Consider the following 19878-nt stretch of genomic DNA (forward strand, 5'->3'; position numbering starts at 1 on the left):
CATACGTAATATGGCGACCAGTCGTAAATACAGCAGCGCCCTCAACGTACAATGAAAGTTTACCTGCTTGCCTGAACCCAAACCATATCCGTTGACGTCACGTCACGTTCCTGTATTAAACATAAACAAACATTAACAAAACTACAATGGACATCCCTTAATGCCTTCCTGGATATAACTATATCTATCACAATGTCGTACCCATGGCAACAATCATATGGTAAAATAATACCATTCCTTGCCCCAACCAAAGCTGTAATTTTATTTTTATTTTTTTATTTTTTTTAATTGCGATAATGGTCATTTTTTTTCCCAGTGTTTGATTCACAATCAGTTGTGAGCTAATATTTCATTCCAGGATGGTGATATTCTAGTCTAGGATGATCATAATACAAAATAATGACGGACGTTATTATAGGTATTTTAATACGATCGATATTCAAAAATGTCGTTACCGGTGACTCTGTCTATTCCCGGCGTAACAGTGACCCGTAACGGTATTTTTGAATATCGTAAATACCTATAATAATAATAATAACGTCATTACTTTGTACAATGGGTATGGGGTTGACAGCATTGGCCGCACACACCCCTACCAGATCTGGCCAGAAGTAACCCCTTGTGTGCCAAAATTGTTTGGACAAAATTCTTGTTTTATGTAATTTTTTGGCATATTATCAACTTTATTTTAGACTGGAATTAAAGAAATGTTTCTTCCTAATAAAGTAATATTATTGTAATTATGAAAATATTCATATAAATTGGGTCCCCTTATTATATGAAACTCGTCTCTAGTCATGAAAGGGTTAATCACTGTGCTGTCATCATCGCTTAATTACGTCATAGCGACATAATGTATACCGTCTTCCTTTTGCACATTCGTATTGGTGGATTGTGTTTATTTCCACTCTTTATATGCAGCGCCCAGCCTTGCGGCCATGGAGGGATAAGAAATGGCTCTGTATAAAACAGTATATGGAGAGTGGTATATTTCACCAAAATAATTGATTTTGAAAGACGTCATTCAGTGATGGAAGAATGCTGTGAATCTACAACTGGTAAAGTTCCTAATTCGCGACAATTTCAATCTATGATATATACATACATACATACATACATACACACATACATACATACATACATACATACATACATACATACATACATACATACATACATACATACATACATACATACATACATACATACATACATACATACATACATACATACATACATACATACATACATACATACATACATACATACATACATACATACTGAAACCATAGCTCATAACAGTAAGCCTATTGATTAATAGGCCATAATAGGGCGCCCTCACACATCGATCAAAACCCTTTCACTGATAGAGCACTGAGGCGGGGAAACACGTCGTATATTGTGTCATCAACTCAGTTTGTGCCCCTAAGTTTTAATTAGTTAATTAATTAGTTAATTAATTAGTCGTTTAAATAGTTCTGTTGCTTGAACAAACTCAGTTTACGCGTGCTTTGGAGTAGTCTATGTGAAGTACTGCATGGCAGTTAGTGTAGCCACCACTCTAGTATCAAGATTAACTGCAATCTGATTAAAATCTGATGTTAGATAGGCTGGTTTTCCTGTATTTACCTTTATTCCATCGTTATTGCGTCTTTTACGTTAGTTTTTTTTTTTCTGGGCGAACGCCTTTCCAATAGCCTAAGAGAGAACATTTCTGATTGGGTGAGCTCTGCGCTCGCAAGGCGAGACTTACGCGTGAAATCCAAGTATATTGTGTCAGATGTTGGAAAGGCGTTCGCCCAGAAAAAAAAAAAACTAACGTAAAAGACGCAATAACGATGGAATAAAGGTAAATACAGGAAAACCAGCCTATCTAACATCAGATTTTAATCAGATTGGATTAACTGTAAACGACCCGATTACGTAAGAAATCTCTACTACGTAATCATTTGTTTTTAACAATGCCAGAAGACAATCATAGTGTTATAGAAAACATTCATCGCCGTTAAAATCATTTTAAAATATTTGAATCGAGGTTATTATGTAAGTATTTCCATTTGATTAAAAAGCTTATAAACTCAGCTCGTGCCACTTTAAAATATGTCGTGTCTCTCCATAATATTGTTTTCCCTGGGAACTCACTCTGTTTATGTATGCGGCATCTTCGTATTCGAAATTGCCAAAGGGGATCTAAAACGAAAAGGCCCGGATGTTAATAAACGTTTTGTATCACGCACATATACACAACTGTAACAGTTACTATATTAAACATGGTATCGGCTGATTGAGTTAGAATAGTAGAAAAAGGAAACGACGGCAGCAATATCTTGTGGCTTTCTTCTCAGGGTGAATCCCCCCGGGGGGGGGGGGGGCTATTCCCCTTTTATTATTACATTGTATTTGAGTATACGTATATGTGCCGCCCCATGGGATGCGTTTTCTAGCCCTTTAGTCTAAAATGGGGTCTGTTTTTTTCCTAAAACGGGGTCGCCGTCCACTTTGCATGCATTATTTTCAATTTTGCTTGGTCTAAAAGGTGGTCCGTTGTCCTTTACCAAATCATAACTGCGCCATTAATTGCCCCAAAATGTCGCCTATTAAGGGAAATGTATTTTGATCTAAAATTTCATCTTTTAAAAACCAAGAATGGGGTATTGGTTTTTGGTCAAAGTGGGTCTAAAATGGGGCCTGGGGTTTCCAGCACTGGCCACACACCCTTACACCAGAGTTAACCACTGGTACCACACCCAGGGGTGGATCCAGGCTTAATTATATACTTTTTATGCCTAGTTGTTATAACATATAACATATACACGAACCAATCTGTACATATGCTGTCATAGTATACTTGAGGAAACTTAGTGAAATATAGAATGTATACCTTACAAAGTCTAAATTTAGAATTGCGGAAACATTGTTCATACGTAAAAATAAAAATAAAATAAAAACTTTATAGAAAGTGAACACTGGGGGCGCTGTATTTAAAATACAACCAGAAACCTCTGCAGAAACCCAGCACCATATCTCACATTTGAAGTAAAGCCAGAGCTAATTGTATATAGTTTTTTTTTCAAGGTATATAAACTTCTACGTCTTATTACAAATGAACGAATGGGTAAGGAAAACTTGCCGTAATAGGTTGGATCACATGTCACATGTAGAGAGGTCATGACCCTGTTGGGTCACACATGTCAACGTGAACAGACGACGTATCGCGTAATCAACAACAACAGTGTGTGGATGCCAGGTTGGCCTTCTGAGCAACACAAATCAGTAGTTACATACAAAAGTTAATACTTAGAGTAAACAGGGATTGTGTAACGGTGTACTTTTGACGTCCTGACCCTGGTTCCGCGTAGTAACAAACTGTAGCCGTACTGCTAGTGCTACTACTGGGTACTTATATTGACATTACGATTTTTGTCACACAGAGTCACGTACACCGTACCGGGCACGTACAGTCTGCTAGGCTGCGATCATAATACCCAGACGCAAAATGGTGATCATCGACACAGCAGAACACATGAAAGGGACGAACGGGTTGCACCTGTTCCACTTTCCTACGTCGAATTGCTCTCAGAAGGTAAGACCGACCTGGGGATCCACCCTAGCTATACAGCAAATACACACACATGCAATTAATTTGCAGACGGTGTACACTGTAATCGCGATATGTCCCTCAGAACTCAGACCGCTAAAACTTAAAAGAAGTAGTCTGAGCTCAGAACGACCGAGTAAGGAGAAGGACTATGTCAGAATCGAGTCCCGAATTACACGTTACTCCGTTTGCAAGCAGGACTACTATAATATTATTAAGATATATAATGTCGCACAATATATAAACATATTATATTCAGACATGAGACAGTAACACCTATTCTTATAACTCCTTACGCATTAATAATGTCATAACAGATTATTTCTATTGTTAATTTTTAAAATTATTATTACTATTGTATTAATTTTATTTTATTATTTTTTTTTTTTTTTTTTTTCTTAATATATACTTTAGATTTATTTTATATTTCATTTTTTCCAGGTTTACAGTACCCTTTCTTATTAACATTGCTAATGATATTATCAATTAATTAATTAATCAATCAATCAATCAATGAATTTATAAAGGGCCAGTTTCTACTACGATGTAGATCTCGCCCTGAGGCGCTGTACAGTTAGAGCTCTGGAGAATAGATATCATATTATCGGGAATGAAATATACACTGAGCTTGATTCAAATTTAGGATCCTAACTGCAATCTTCATAACCAATCAAGTTATGTCAAATTAGATAATCTCAAGTTCAAACAATCTTTTATACTACCAATTCTATCTCTTCATAATTGACCAATCATATGAAGGTCAATACCAAATTCGCGCCAAATATGTATGGAATGTAGGAAAACCTATATAAACCCTTATTTCTGTGTGATCTGTAGGAGTTTTGTTAGATGTCAATAAAGTATGAGTAGCTGTTCTTACAGTACTTGGTTGTGTGTGGACATCATTCCTTTCCAGAACCTGTTTCTAAACAATCAACTTATCCCACATATATATATAAATATATATGATTGTGTAATTTCGTAGGTGCGGATTTGTATGGAGGAGAAAGGGTTACCATGGAGAAGTCATGTTATAAACCTTGGTAAAGGAGAACATACAACCAAAGAATTTACTCAAATCAACCCTAAAAATCTAGTACCCGTGTTAATTCATGATGGAGTAACAATCATTGAATCTAATGATATACTGGAATATCTTGATACGACTTTCCCAGATCCATGCCTTCAACCAAGGTAAGGTATCATACATCTTGAGATGCTTATGCTTAAGTTTAAGTGAAGATAATACTATTTAATTCATTTGAGCCACAATAATTGACGCTACTTACACAAAAATCATGCCAGTGTCTTCAAGGATTTGTATTGAAATTATATTATACAAACCTTCAATAATTCAATATGCATATAGGTATGTAGCAATGTAAGTATGGAGGAGGGGTTGTGATGGTTGGGGGGTAGAGCTAGGTGTAATTGGGGGTATTCTTGGAGTTATAGATAACTCCAAGGTCTCTCCAGGTTACCTATACTATACACAATAACGTAGGACATATTATGCAAGTAAAAGTAAAGTGAAAGGGTTAGTTACTCGTTTATGTCATAAGGATCTACTACAAAATGTCATTTTGAGAAAAAGGACAAAAAGATGTATTTTTGGCACTAGGCCCTTATGACGTTAAGTCAAACTTCAAAAACAACAACTTTTGATATTATTTTATTATTAGGGGTGAAGAAGAAGCCATGGCAAAATGGTTGACACTATCATCTGACATCCAACGACCACTCAAATATCTCACTTTTAACTTCATGTTTGGGAGAATGGCTGTAGCAAGTCGAGAATCGTTACACAGATTGTCACAGAATATTGAGAGCAGAGATTTGTACGAGTTTCATTTGTCATTCAAAGAAGGGCACCCCATGGAATTACTACAAGAGAAGATAGAAGTTATTCATTGGTAAGTTAGTACCCTGCCATCATGTTATAATACATGTATGTTTTGTTATGTTACATTACTGTGCAGCATGTACCATTACAGTACGTTATGTTATGTTATTGATGTTGTGTTATATTATGTTGTAGTTTGTTATGGGTCTGGTATGGTATGTGTCATGTTACATGTATGTTATTTATATGTTATTTGATGTGTTATGTTATGGTTTGTTATGGGTATGATATGGTATGTGTCATGTTACATGTATGTTATATTATGTTATGTCACATAGCAATATGTTATTTGATGTGTTATGTTATGTTATGGTTTGTTATGGATATGGTATGATATGTGTCATGTTACATGTATGTTATATTATGTTATGTCACATAGCAATATGTTATGTGATGTGTTATATTATGTTATGGTTTGTTATGGATATGGTATGATATGTGTCATGTTACATGTATGTTATATGTTACATAAATGTTACATTTGACAGAAAATTGATTTGGCATTGGCAGTGTACTTTTTTAACATTTCCACGTTAAACTTGAGATATGCTAATATATTGTTTTCTTTCATAGTGCCTTTGAGGAACTTGAGAATTGCCTCAGTCAGAATGATTGGTTGGTTGGTGATAGTTTCAGCATAGCAGATATATCATGGATAGTCCATGTCCACAGGTTTAAAAAGATGAAATTTCCACTCACTAAGTATCAGAATGTTGAAGACTGGTACGAGAGAGTGAGGGCCAAGAGAAGTTTTCAACATGGAATGCTTGATTTTGAAAGTATGGGAGAGAACATTTATTTCCAGATGAAAACAAGTATGTATTTTATTTATTAATTTATGAATGATGTGGAAATGAAAAGACAAAACGTACATGTGTATTCACTCTTTGGAAATATTAAATACACATTATTAGGTTTATGTTGCAATCAAAAGCACAAAACCTGAAGAAAAAAAATTCAATTTATTTTTCAAAGAAAAGTTGATAATTTCTGTTATGCAATATTAACGAAATGTACGTATACATTTACAGATATCATATTATAGCATCTTTGGTATCGTTGGTGCTACATATGTAATAATAGATTGATTGATTGATTGATTGGTTGATTGATTGATTGATTGATTGATTGATTGAAAAACTAACTGACTGACTGACTGACTGACTGATTGATTGAGTTAGTGCCTGGCTGACTGACTGACTGATTGACTGACTGACTGACTGACTGACTGATTGATTGATTGATCTGTTGTTTCCTATACAGCGATCGATAATTTCCTTGGTCATGGAGTACAGGCAATAGAATGGAGTGTACAACCATCATGGACAAAGCCGTTATTAATGTTGGTACTCTTGTTGATGTCGTACATCTTCGTGACAAATGGCATCAACTTGTTTTTGATATCAGGTGAGAAAAACAATCAAATAATATATTGAATAATGAACATTTATTTACTAAAGTTCTGTACAATAGGCCTTTCCAAAATTTGCCATGGTGGCGCTCTACTTCCTGTCTGTGTGTACCTTGGGGGTATACATGGTATATGTTACTCAGTTAATCATAGCGCACACACTGCTGCTTTCCTTGATGTCTGAACAATACAAAAAACATCCCCAATTTACACTTCTACAGAATACCAAGGGACAAAGCTCTTACGAACCAGTACTATGAGGTGATGATACCCCAATTTGAGCGAAGGCGCTGTATTAGCTATTTCCTGTTTGCAGTCTGGAATGACCTATACAATTTGTAAAATAGTAAAGGTGACTCAAATTGGAATAATAATTTGGAATGTATTACGGTATATGTGTAGCATGTGGCTATTGAAAGAATTAAGGGAAATCCATCATGCAATGTCAGAGAATTTAATGAGAAATATAAAAGAGAAGCCAGGGAAGGAAAGCCTGATAATGAAATGCAACAAGTTTGTGAAACTATATAACTGAATTTTTAAAGTGCATAATTTGTTACCACATCCAAATTATAGGGTGGCAACCCCTGTAAATGGCATTGAATTATAGGGTGGCAACCCCTGTAAATGGCATTGATTGTTTCTTTTCAAAATAGCTGAGTCATACACTATATAATAAACTAAAGAGCGTATCAAAGGACCAGCATAATTCTCAGTAGTGTGACTTATTACTTATTGTTCTGTTGACAAACAGGGGAAGCAGTTTGCCTAGAAATTAACTGCTTTCCCAAACTCCCCAGAATGATTATTTTTGTAAATTTTAAAATTGGAAACCATATATTGGCTACATAATCAGGTAGGTAATCTGTCACAGTGAAGTGGATTTCATACTGAAGTAAGAAATCCCCACGATTTTGGCCAATGTGAATTAATCCTCAAAGAGCTCCACTTTATGGTAGTTGAATTGGAAAACTTATTAATAAGCAAGTGGATTAATATTCTAATCATGAACAATACAGCTAACACATGTCATTGTTTTTTGCTGATTTTTAACAAATTAGAACCATCCCTTCTGAAGCATTTACATTGTTCCCCTCATTCTAGTATGTCTCGTCTGTCCACCCCTATGGCACAAAATGGTACATTCTCATGAAACAACAAAGTTCAAAGGTCAGGAGTCTTGTCTGTTTGTCAGAGCTTTTGAGGTCATTCACACTAGGATGGACTATTGACTGGTAAAGAGATGACATCATCAGATTATAATCAGTCAATTCTTTTGACCTCAATCTGACCTTTGACCTTGATGAGAGCTGTAACATAGCCTACTTCAGTTTGGGTATAACACTGCTATGGTTATAGAGCTATTGTCTGAATGGTGAGGCAATTGTACGATGTTTTGTCTAAATGCAGATCTATTGAGAGTCACTGATCATTGTATAAATGTATTCTAACTATTTCATGACATAGCAGACACAATAGCCTGGGTCACATGTACGTATACTAGTACATTGTGTTGTGTATATTTTAGTGTAGTCTGGGTGCCAGTGTGGTCTCTATCAAACTAACCCACTGTGAATGGAGGTGTTAATCACAACTTAGAGTAATCATACTGTCAGTATAATTACTCCAAGATCATAATGATACTGTATATATGAGGAACTAGACTAGTTTTAGTGGGTAATTCTTAAACTTAGAAGTATTGAGTTGTCTACATTGAAAATCAAAACACATTGGTAAGGGTATCACCTCTGCATTAGAGTAGAATCAATACTCTAGTATCAGTAATAGTAATAGTTCTTGTTTTCACTTTATGTGATATAGATTTGCTTTTAGTTGATGTTGCTATGTAACCCCCACCCTCACCCCACAGCATACCACTACTGTACTTGGGTGCAATCAATACTATAGTAAATAGTATCAGTATTATAGTGTTGTTTTCACTTTATCAATTATGTGGTGTAGTTTTGCTTTTAATTGATTTTGCTATTTTACTTCCCACCCCCCACCCCCCCCTCCCACCCAACAAAATAAAATGTTTATAATGTTTATTGTATCTCATTAAAGGGGCACAGGCTGAGTTTGTAAGGTTTTTTACTTGGTTGGGTTAATAAAAATACTTATATAAAACTATGGTTAAACATTCTCGCAAACAAGAGCATTTTTTCCTTGCTGATGGAACGATTCAGCGTTGGCTGCTAAGACTTTCCGTAGAGGGCAGTGATGTATGACGATGGGCTAAAGTAATGAAGTATGATGTTTAAAATGATACTTTCATACTTTCTGAACATATTACAGCAACTCCACATGATAATTATCATAAAACATCACAGCAATTTCCAAGTACAAAGAACAGTATATGACATATTTTATTTTAAAAACCCACATACATGTAACTATACAGTTGTGCTACAATGCCGTTGGTGCCATTTTTTATACTATAATATAATTTCCACACGTATACCAAAATTATGTTTTCATCAGAGATGAATTAGTGGGAAAGTCAGTTACATTTTATTTATCTTCCACTCTTACCAAAAAAAATGTGAAAAGATATCAGACAGATGATCCAAACACCATAACACATTTGTACCTTTTGCCACAGTTTCTGTAACATACAGAGACTGTGATAGAGGCTGGACTGTGCATTTAGAGAGAGAAATTATTGCAGAACTTGGTTACAGTCTGACCAAATTAAATTTCCTGAACACCACATTTTATTGCTGACGTTTTATTTTTACATAAATTTTTTTTCAAATTACAGTCAGCCGACCAATTCTTCTTACACTACTAGCCATGGCGTTACTTATGACATTCAGGACATCGTACCATAATGCTCACTCCATGGCAAGGTATATCTACAATTCAGCTATCAAGTCTATGAAAGCTGTCATTATTACTGACTATGGAGGTAAAGAGGTGATGAAGATAAACCTAAAACAGCCACAACCCAGAGTGGTTGCCCCTGATGATATACTTATCAAAGTCAAGGCTGCATCAGTTAATCCCATTGATCTGAGAGTCAGAGGAGGTTATGGGAGAGTATTTTTGAAATATTTACGCAAGAAGGCAAAGGTAAGGATAATGTTTTTTTTATATTAATTAAAATGTAGTAGACCCATCATTGTTTTGATGCTTCTGTTAATCCCTACCGTCCCAACGTGTACTAAGTTGTCTACAAACAAATACCCCCCGCCCCTCTCCCCCCACCCCCACCCCTAGGGAGAAAGCGTATTACCACTGACAAATACTAAAGAATTGATGAAGCGTAAATGGCTATACCAATACTGGTGTGATGTTAGTGGTAATACATGTACAGATGCTTAAGGACTTCAGTTGCAGAAGATCACAAATTTTCAATGGTGGGTAAGAAATATTAGTTACGGGCCAGATCGATAAAATGACAGCTGCTAGAATGCTAATTGCTGGTAAATTCTATATTATAATGGGAACGAGAAGGGTAAACATGGGAGAACATCATCACAGGAACAGAAGACATGGTTTTACTTTTATCTATTCAGCATGTTAGCATGCTCAAATTGGCCGACTGAACATCTATGGTTTTGCTAAAAAGGTTTTTGATCATAAGGATTTAAATATACATGATGTCTAGCACTTATTATTATTTTATTCTTTTATTACACTGCAGGTCATTTCAAAAGAAAGTGATGAGTTTCCCATCATTCCTGGTAAAGACTGTTCTGGAGTCGTGACAGCTGTTGGGTCAGGGGTCACCAAGTTTAAAGTTGGTGATGAGGTCAGTATGTAAATTGATAAGGTCACTTCATCAGATATAAATCGTGTCATTTCAGTAGTGCTTAAACAATGATGTCATTTCAGAATCAAAGAATTGGAACTGATGAATTTTTTATATAAATTTACTAAAGTTACTAAAACTCAGAATTAAGTTATCAATCCAAAGTAGAGGAGACCAGAATTTTTTTTATCACAACAGAAAATAATATTATTACCAATTTGTGGGAGAACCCCTTCTCAGACTCCATTAGCAAAAGCTGAAAATATACATTGAGAATGAAAAAAGTACCACAGTTACCTGTAACATTACAAAGTCCTCTAAAGACTACTAAATTATCAAATCACTAAATATTTATTTTTCTCTGAATTACTTTGTATCAGGTATGGACCACATTCCCAGTTATTGCAATTCATGGCTCTATGGCAGAGTTTGTACTTTCTAAAGAAACCCATGTTGCTAGGAAACCAGCAAACATCAGTCACAGTGAAGCAGCATCTATTCCATACGTTGCCATGACAACCTGGAAAGCTTTGGTAGACATTGCAAAGTTGGGACCAGACAGTACTCAAGGGAAAAGGTAATTTTATTTGCCCATTATGTAATAATGTTAGCTTTTATACAGCACTTTCCCTGTGTGCTCAAAGCACTTTACAATTATCACCTCTGGCTCAGATCTATATCGGCACAACGGTCCTTTATACTTCCTCAACTCCCTGGGGAGCATACAATCCATTGTAGCCTCTATAAGCTCATAGGATTAAAGCATTCACATAGCAACCTCTATCCTACCAGGTCCCCACTTATACAGATGGGTTGACTCAGGCACAATAATGTTTCAAATCTTGCCCAAAGACCTTTGCCATTCAGAAACAACCGGCGGGGACTAGAACCTAAAACCTGCAAATTCCAGGCCGGCCACTTTATCCATCTGACCATCATGACTCATTTTGGTCTCTGTCACATAATTAATTTTGAGAGCCAATGCAGAGAATAATTTACTTTATTTAGAACCAAGACAGTCTTGTGAAAAGATTGACATAAACAGTTTGAGGAAAATCAGATTTCTTTGCACGATATTAAAATCAATACACCTGCTTGATAAGGTTTTGGTTATTGAAGTTATTTTATTTACTGTTGATTTTACTAAAGTTAGACATGAAAATGTCAACAACACAATTTATTTTTCATTCCTGTGCACAATTATATGTTTACCTTACCCTTAAGATGGCAGAGACTTTGCATGCAAAAGACTCCCTAGGCCAATGACTTGTCATGCAAAAGACTCCCTATGCCATAGACTTGTCATGCAAAAGACTCCCTAGTCCAAGGACTTTTTCCACTACAGAGTAGGATCTTCCCTACTCTACAATTATCAACTTTAACTTGAAAGGAATAATAAAACATACAATCAATCCTATTTTGTCTTTATCCACCCATTAGCATTACATATATTTTGTCAAATGAATATTAATTTACCCAGTTATGAGCTGAAAAGGTGAAAAATGTGCTTATGCAAATGACTACTAAACTTGTCTGCATATATGCAGATGTGGCCCCAGGAACCTGGAAGGGACTGTCCGCATAAAGTAAAGATAACAATAGGGAACTTGCAATCCAGACTGAGCATGCTCAGACGCAAAGAACTATGGGATTATCTGAGGTTATCGTATTACCTAATCTGGAGCTACCAATAAAGTAAACCTCCCACAATGGTGAGGGTGACTATGAATTGATCATTTATAGTTACAAACAATATAACATTATTGTTCATAATATTAATTGATTAGCATTTATTATCACTTTTCCCATGATGCAACATTCAACATGGCGGGTTTGCAAGTTCCCTATTCGGACAATATGGTTTGTCTGTTATTTGATTCATACAGTTGTTTGATAAAGTAAAATTATGAATCATTTAAAATGTTAAAAGGTAAATTTCTTACTTTTCAGAGTGTTGATCCATGCTGGTACAGGAGGAATAGGTTCCTTTGCCATTCAACTCATTAAAGCATGGGGTGGTCATGTGACAACCACATGTGGTACAGCTGGTATTCCCATGGTAACGGATCTAGGAGCTGATGAAATTGTTGACTATAAGAAGGAAAATTTTGAAACAAAGTTGTCAGACAAACCAAAGTAAGTTATTATTTGTTACTTATCTTTTAAATTTAGGCTAGTTTTCTTTCTGTGTGTCATTGGCTAGGATGTAAGTACTTGGTGACACGGTAGAAATACAAGAATTGTATTTTTGTTTTGTGTATTAATACTATATGTTATTATTATCGTCTATTTATTAATGTGACGATATGGATGAAGGTTAGATACTATTTTGTATTTTTTAAGCTATAAAACAATTTTATCATGGCTTCTTACTTGAAAAATCGATGTGAAACAACATTAACTAAATCTGTGAATACTCTGAGTGCCTTGTAATATACAGAAAGAAATTACATCCCATACACATATTAAGTCAGCTTGTTTGTGTGTATGTATGTATGTATGTATGTATGTATGTATGTATGTGTGTGTGTGTGTGCGTATGCATGCATGCATGCATGCATGCATGCATGTATGTATGTATGAATGTATGTATGTATGTATGTATGAATGTGTGTGTGTGTATGTATGTATGTATGTATGTATGTATGTATGTATGTATGTATGAGTGTGTGTGTGTGTGTATGTATGTATGTATGTATGTATGTATGTATGTATGAATGTATGAATGTATGTATGTATGTATGTATGTATGTGTGTGTGTATGTGTATGTATGTATGTATGTATGTACGTACGTATGTATGTATGTATGTATGTATGTGTATGTATGTATGTATGTATGTATGTGTGTGTGTGAGTGTGTGTGTGTGTGTGTGAGAGTTTGTGTGTGTATGTGTGTGAGTGAGTTTGTATGTGTGTGTGTGTGTATGTGTATGTGTATGTGTGTGAGTGTGAGTTTGTGTGTGTGTGTGTGTGTGTGTGTATGTGTGTTTGTGTGTGTGTTATTATTATCATCTATTTATTAGCATTTGAATAACATTAGTGACTTACTATTAATACTAATATTTGAGGTAGTAATTTGCCGTAGAAAGTCTACCAGTGTAAGAGACTTGAAACGTCAAAATTCTGATTCAGTTTATTCATTTAGAAAAGCAATTGTAGATGAAATTTTGCATAAATACTAGATACCAAATACATGTAGTGATACAGGTAATTGTACTTAAATACTGATTTATTTCATTACAGATTTGATGTGGTTTATGACACATTAGGACCAAAAGTACAGCCTGGAAGTTTGAATCTTCTTGCTAGAGGTGGAACGCTGGCTACCCTGATATCACCAGTAATGATGTACACAGACCAGTCTGGTTTTGTGGTTGGAGGCATTAGAGCCTTGAGTGCTTTGGCAACAATTGCTATACCTCAGGTAAGGAACACATTGTAAAATACATTGCTAAAGCTAAAAAAAAAATGTCTATAACGTTTGTTATTGTAGATACAATAACAAAGGGTTTACAAATTGATTAATTTTCTACATGATATTGAGTTACAAACACAGACTTTGTCAATGTTGTTTCAAATTGACTTTTCACGTAGGAAGCCATGTTAAAATTGTTTTATATCAAAATTCAAAATCCTAAAAATATATCTAATCCTTATCCATATGATTACTTTAATTAAAAGTGGCTGTCTTACAGCGATGTCAGCTTCCAATATAATTTTTAGAAAAGGACAGCAGTATTTTATTTGTGGTTAATTCACTATCTTCTTCCCACAGAGTCTTTTCCATGGTCGTACATTCTGTTGGGCATTTTGTGCACCCAATGGTAGTGCCTTAGAGACAATCACCCAGTTAGTGGAACAGGGAAAAGTAAGTAATACTCGTAGTAATAGTTACCACAACTGAATTCAAACAGTCAAAAACTGGAACAAAAAAGAACATGGCAACCATGACCAAACCCATGGCAACTGTGTTACTAGGCTTTCTTTATCAAAACATATATGAGTAATGGTAAAGTAGCCTAAAAATATTCAGAATAAGTAATCATTTCAATGCCCACGCAAAGGTCTACCATCAGTCATGTGATTTGTCACATGATGAATGACCTTCACAGTCAGGTGACACCATCATATGATGAATATCCACAGATTTTGTCTTAATATTCAGACGAAGTAACAGTAGCATCTAGCGTAAAAAAACAATTACCAAATCTAGAGGAGGAGATTATATGTTGATATTAAATTAAGGTATTTCATGTGTTAATAAATATGGGTTCAAGTAGGCCATAAAAATAACCATTCAGTACAGACATGTAATATTATTTGTAAGAGCTCTAGTCACCAAGTATGTAAGACCCCAAATACAGGAGAAGTGAGATCAGAACTGAGACTCTCAAAACAAAGAACCTGCTAAGTGAGACCGTGTTTGAGACTGCTTTTGAGACTTATATCAAATAGACTGTAATTGCAAGCAAACCTGAGATCGTCTTTGAGATGGGTAAATGGTAGCCTCACAGCCTAGTATTTCAGCTAGTGTAGCCCAGACAACTTACCCTTTAATTCAAACCTCAATCTGTTCAACTACACATATGTGTCTCGTTTCATATACTAAAGACGTCACTGTTGAATTGTTGTTGGATGCAATGCATGTGGTTTGTTTGTTTGTTTCAATTTGCATACGATTGGGCTGAGTGACGATGATTTGTGTCTGATAGTCATGTGCTGTGTTTAGCTAGCTGCATCCATTGGTCATTGAATTACATAAACAAATGCTACATATGATCAATTTTCAGACGGTTTCCATGACAACGAGTGGTGAGTTGTGTCTGTTTTCACTGGTAACGTAATCAAGCGTAACCAAATAATAAATCATTACTGTGTAAAATCTATGTGTTTTCTTTTCTCGTTTAATTTCACAATGGTTTGCAAAATGAACAAAATAGATGAAAATAGAAGAGTAATATCCTCAAAGATATTTACGAAATATGGCGACGTAAGTTACATATATGTAGCAATTAGCGGACAAATGTACAGTGTACGATACTACAGGTATCAATAGCAGCTCTATATAACTTATACATACTTCAGGTCGGAGATAGTATTTTATTTCTTTTAAGACGTCATTGCAAATGACAAATGTTTGATAACATATCGACTACTTAAAGCTGTGAGTGAATGATTCCTAATAAAATGTGGTCTTCTATACAAACGCACACAAAGCATAGTTTAACTTGTTTTATAGCGTTGATAGGTGAGCGTCCATACTTTTTTTTCGAGAGAAAAAGTCATATAACTGATCTTATTTGGTGATATGTTTTGCAAGCTTTTATAACTATTATCTTGTTATGACAGATGTAATTAATTCATTCCAGAAATTGCATTATTCAGATATACTGGTAATATATTTCAAAACGTTATCTTTAAGAGATGTACATATATTATTTTCTTAACAAGCTTAGATGTATTTGGAAAACTATATCTATTTACTTTGCTTAACTATTTTATCAAATTGTTAACACAGCTGTACATCTCAGCAATTTCATATCAGTGCAGGAGTTAAGCATCAGTTTTTCTTTATTTCAGATTGGTTTCACCGTGAGGGCGTCATATTGAAACGTTTTGCTGTGCAAATGTATTCTATTTGTGTCATTCCATCATTGCTTGAGGCGTTGATATTTGAAAAACAACAGAGAAACGGATTCGCATTTCTGTTAATATTGTATCATTATGTTGTTCAAATACAATGTGATTTATCCAATGGTCATCAATAACATTCATTTTATCAGAGATACAAAACAATTTAAAAAAAAAATAATAATGACTCAAATGATATAAATATCATTTTCCTACATTCAGAGAAATTTGCATTATCTATATCTTGTCCTTTATAGTTCAATCTCCACATGCGATGACTTCTGCAATGACTTCTGTTGCTGTCCGTTGTTTATTGTTTACATCATACGAGTCTCAAATCCAGTCTCAGATACAGTCTCACTTTGGACTTCCTTCAAAATGAGAGTCTCACACTCAGTCTTACTTATGGTTTACACGGGGTCTTATATACTCATTTGTAATTATATTTATTTGACTTCTGCTAGAAATACGCAATTGTGTCTCAATACAGTGCCCCTGTTATCCCGAGCACAATACTAGAAAACATTATTGTGATGCACAGAATACATGCACATTAGTCAATTTAACTACAGCAGGCAATAGTTCTTGGCAACAGTCTCTGCACACGCAGGCAGGATCACTGCACGTGCTATAGTCTATTTAAAGAAGGTCATGTGATTCAATTCTGACCAATGACAGCTTGTGTAAGAACATTGAGGTTTAATAACATGTCATAAATTAAACATCTTTATCTATATCTCGACAGATCAAACCAGTTGTTGAGAAGACCTTTCAAATGCAAGATGCAGATCTTGCCTTCAACCATGTGGCTGAGGGCCATTCACGTGGTAAAACAGTGGTAGTTATCGACGAATAATTGCTTTGACTCATGACTCTACAGAGAGTGACCATTCAAGTGGCAAAACAATGGTAGTTATTGATGAATAATTGCTTTGACTCGCGACTCATCAGAGAGTGACCATCAGAGACTGACCATTCATGTGGTAAAAAATTACTATTAATGAGTGATTTGCTTCTAACCAAATATCAGAGGATCAGTTAAAAAGTGAAACAGTAGTGGTTTTACTTTAAAGAATACACATTGAGATACCTTTTTATATGATATATGACAATTCTATGAGATTGTTGAAGACAAGGTAATTGTAGTAATATTATTTTAGGCTTTAAACAAAGAACTGCCCTCTATAAAGAGGATTATGGCTAATCTATGCAAATAGAGGAAATTCAAACTGCTGTACAGAGCACTAGCTTCTGGGTCTTGTTTTCAGCATTTTTTCTGTGCTCTGAGAAATACACAGGTCATGTATCGTGCACAAATTGTTTGTGAATGTCGTAGGATGGTAACTTGATACACAAATTAGTTGAAAAGCAATCTGTTTGTTTCAGAGAATGAAAAAAAAACTTTCAAAATGAGACGAATTCCTGCATTTCTGATATTTTGGTAGTTGTTTTGAATTGTAACATTTCAAATTGTTTGGATTCATGTACATCCCAATTTGAAATATTCACATTCACATTGTTATTTTGAAATAAAAACGTTCTGTAAAGAATAATAATAAAACAAATAATAATAATGTCGGTTTTTATATTATGTGTTCCCACTCTGTGCTCAAAGCGTTTTATGATTATTACTCCTGGCATGGATCTATGGCAGCACAACGGTTCTTTATACTTCGTCAACTCCCTGGGGAGCATACAATCCATTGCAGTCTTTATAAGTGCATAGAATTAAAGCATCCACATTCCAACCGCTATCCTACCAGGTCCCCAATTATATAGCTGGGTTGACTGAGGCACAATCTTGGTCATACAGGAACAAACGGCTGCAATGGAGTTCGAACCTGCAACCTGCAGATTCAAAGCTGGCCACTATAACCATTCGCCAATTATGACTCCACTAAGAATGAAAAGTGGCTTCTGAATTTATCCTTCCTCTCTTCTACAAAGTGCACACATTCTGTTATCTTAGAATTCAATATATTGGAACAACCGTTTTGCTAGGCAATGACAATGTTAAAACAGAAATATATGTACTCTTATTTCTAGGGGTAAAATGTGTTTCTATAGATCCATAGTATATTAGTATATCATGTTTATTTATTGATGACTTGAAGTCTATTGGGCTGGGCAACTCCTTGAGTTGCAAGTCAATGATAAATCAACTACTACTAGTACCGTAGCCTGTGGGGGGGGGAGGGGGCAAGGGGGGCAGCTGCCCCCCCCCCCTGAGATTTTGGAAAAAAGAAAGAAAAAACTACTTTTTGAATACATAGCGATGCTATTAAAATCGTTATTTACGTGACGATTCCTAGCATGCACGATTTAAATGGATAGTTCACTAAAGTGACTGTACACTGCTGACTCCTGGCTAATATGTATCTTATATCGCTATTGTACCCTGGCTTAACTTTGAATAAAAATGTGTCCAGTTAAAAATTGTAACTTATTGCAGCAAATTAAAAATTCTTTGTGCGGGAAAGTACAAAAGAAGTGCGCACATACACTGTGCATTTTCCGCGAGTAACAGTAGTCTTGAAAGTCTCCTTCATTTGAAGATAGCAAGTCGCAATTATAATGTCAGCGAGTGAAACTCAAAAAAAAAGACGGAAAAAGTCGTTCAACGTGAGGTCGCCTGCTATGCTGCATGCAGTGACTCCGAAGATGCGCTCGATCTCATTTACATCTTGTTCCTTATATTAAAACATTTCATACTGATAAAACGGCAGATCTCTTTTTGGAATATTTGGTGCCCCTGAAAAAATATTAAACTAGGTACGCAGTTTAAGATCCACTATTTGAAGATATTTCTTTCAATAATTGTGTTCGACGTTGTCTTTGGTTAAAATGTTGTTTGATATAATTATCTCATTTCACACTGGAACCAAATTAAACAACAAAGTACATTTTCAAATAATATTTAATGCATAGCATAATTGTTTCAATTCTGGTATTTTATTATGTCTATGGTTTGATATTTTATGCTTCTAAATGGCCTCCTACACTGTCTTATTTTCAATTTTTTTTCACCTTGTCTCCTTCCAATGCATCATTGTACCATATGATTTTATATCTCCACTGTAGTGTAGGTGACTGAAGGGGGTGGCTAAAATAATGCTTGAGTTTCAATTGGCGGGGCTTAACATTTTTTGAGAAGAGAGGGTTAGAGGAACTACACCATTTGTTTAACCGTAAATTGTGTACATTTCCTAACTGTAGCTATGCAGACAAATTGCATGAGATAGTATCAAGATGACTGAATAAGTTCTATCTAAACTCGACCTGAAATATTTTGCTATCATTATATATGGTTTGTTTTATCCTTGTCAAGCATTGTGAAAAAATGAAATCGACCTACTTACCCAATGTTATGGGTTAGGTTACCCGTTGACCAGCATTTTTTTTTCTGACCTCACATATGATATTTAATTGCGTATGCTAAAATATATATTAAGTAAATTGCATGCATATTTATGTAAATTAGCACTTTTCTAAATTTTAAATGCAAGATTGCACGAAGACAAAGTTCTGCCCCCCTTGGCAATTTGGTCAGGCTACGGCCCTACTACTACTACTACTACTA

General features: G+C 35.1%; 1 protein-coding gene across 1 annotated transcript; it reads left to right on the forward strand.

Moving 5' to 3' along the window:
* Positions 1-3231: 3231 nt before the first annotated feature.
* LOC144440300 (NAD(P)H oxidoreductase RTN4IP1, mitochondrial-like) lies at positions 3232-17661 on the forward strand. Its single transcript, XM_078129661.1, has 12 exons — positions 3232-3583; positions 4584-4792; positions 5281-5511; positions 6075-6316; positions 6765-6908; positions 9674-9984; positions 10559-10666; positions 11047-11243; positions 12617-12802; positions 13911-14091; positions 14443-14535; positions 17044-17661. The coding sequence occupies exons 1-12, from the start codon at positions 3497-3499 to the stop codon at positions 17152-17154; spliced, it is 2100 nt and encodes a 699-aa protein (XP_077985787.1). The 5' UTR covers positions 3232-3496; the 3' UTR covers positions 17155-17661.
* The last annotated feature ends 2217 nt before the right edge of the window (positions 17662-19878 follow it).

The sequence above is a fragment of the Glandiceps talaboti genome, chromosome 9 (genome assembly GCF_964340395.1).
Source record: "Glandiceps talaboti chromosome 9, keGlaTala1.1, whole genome shotgun sequence".
NCBI classification, from domain to species: Eukaryota; Metazoa; Hemichordata; class Enteropneusta; family Spengelidae; genus Glandiceps; species Glandiceps talaboti.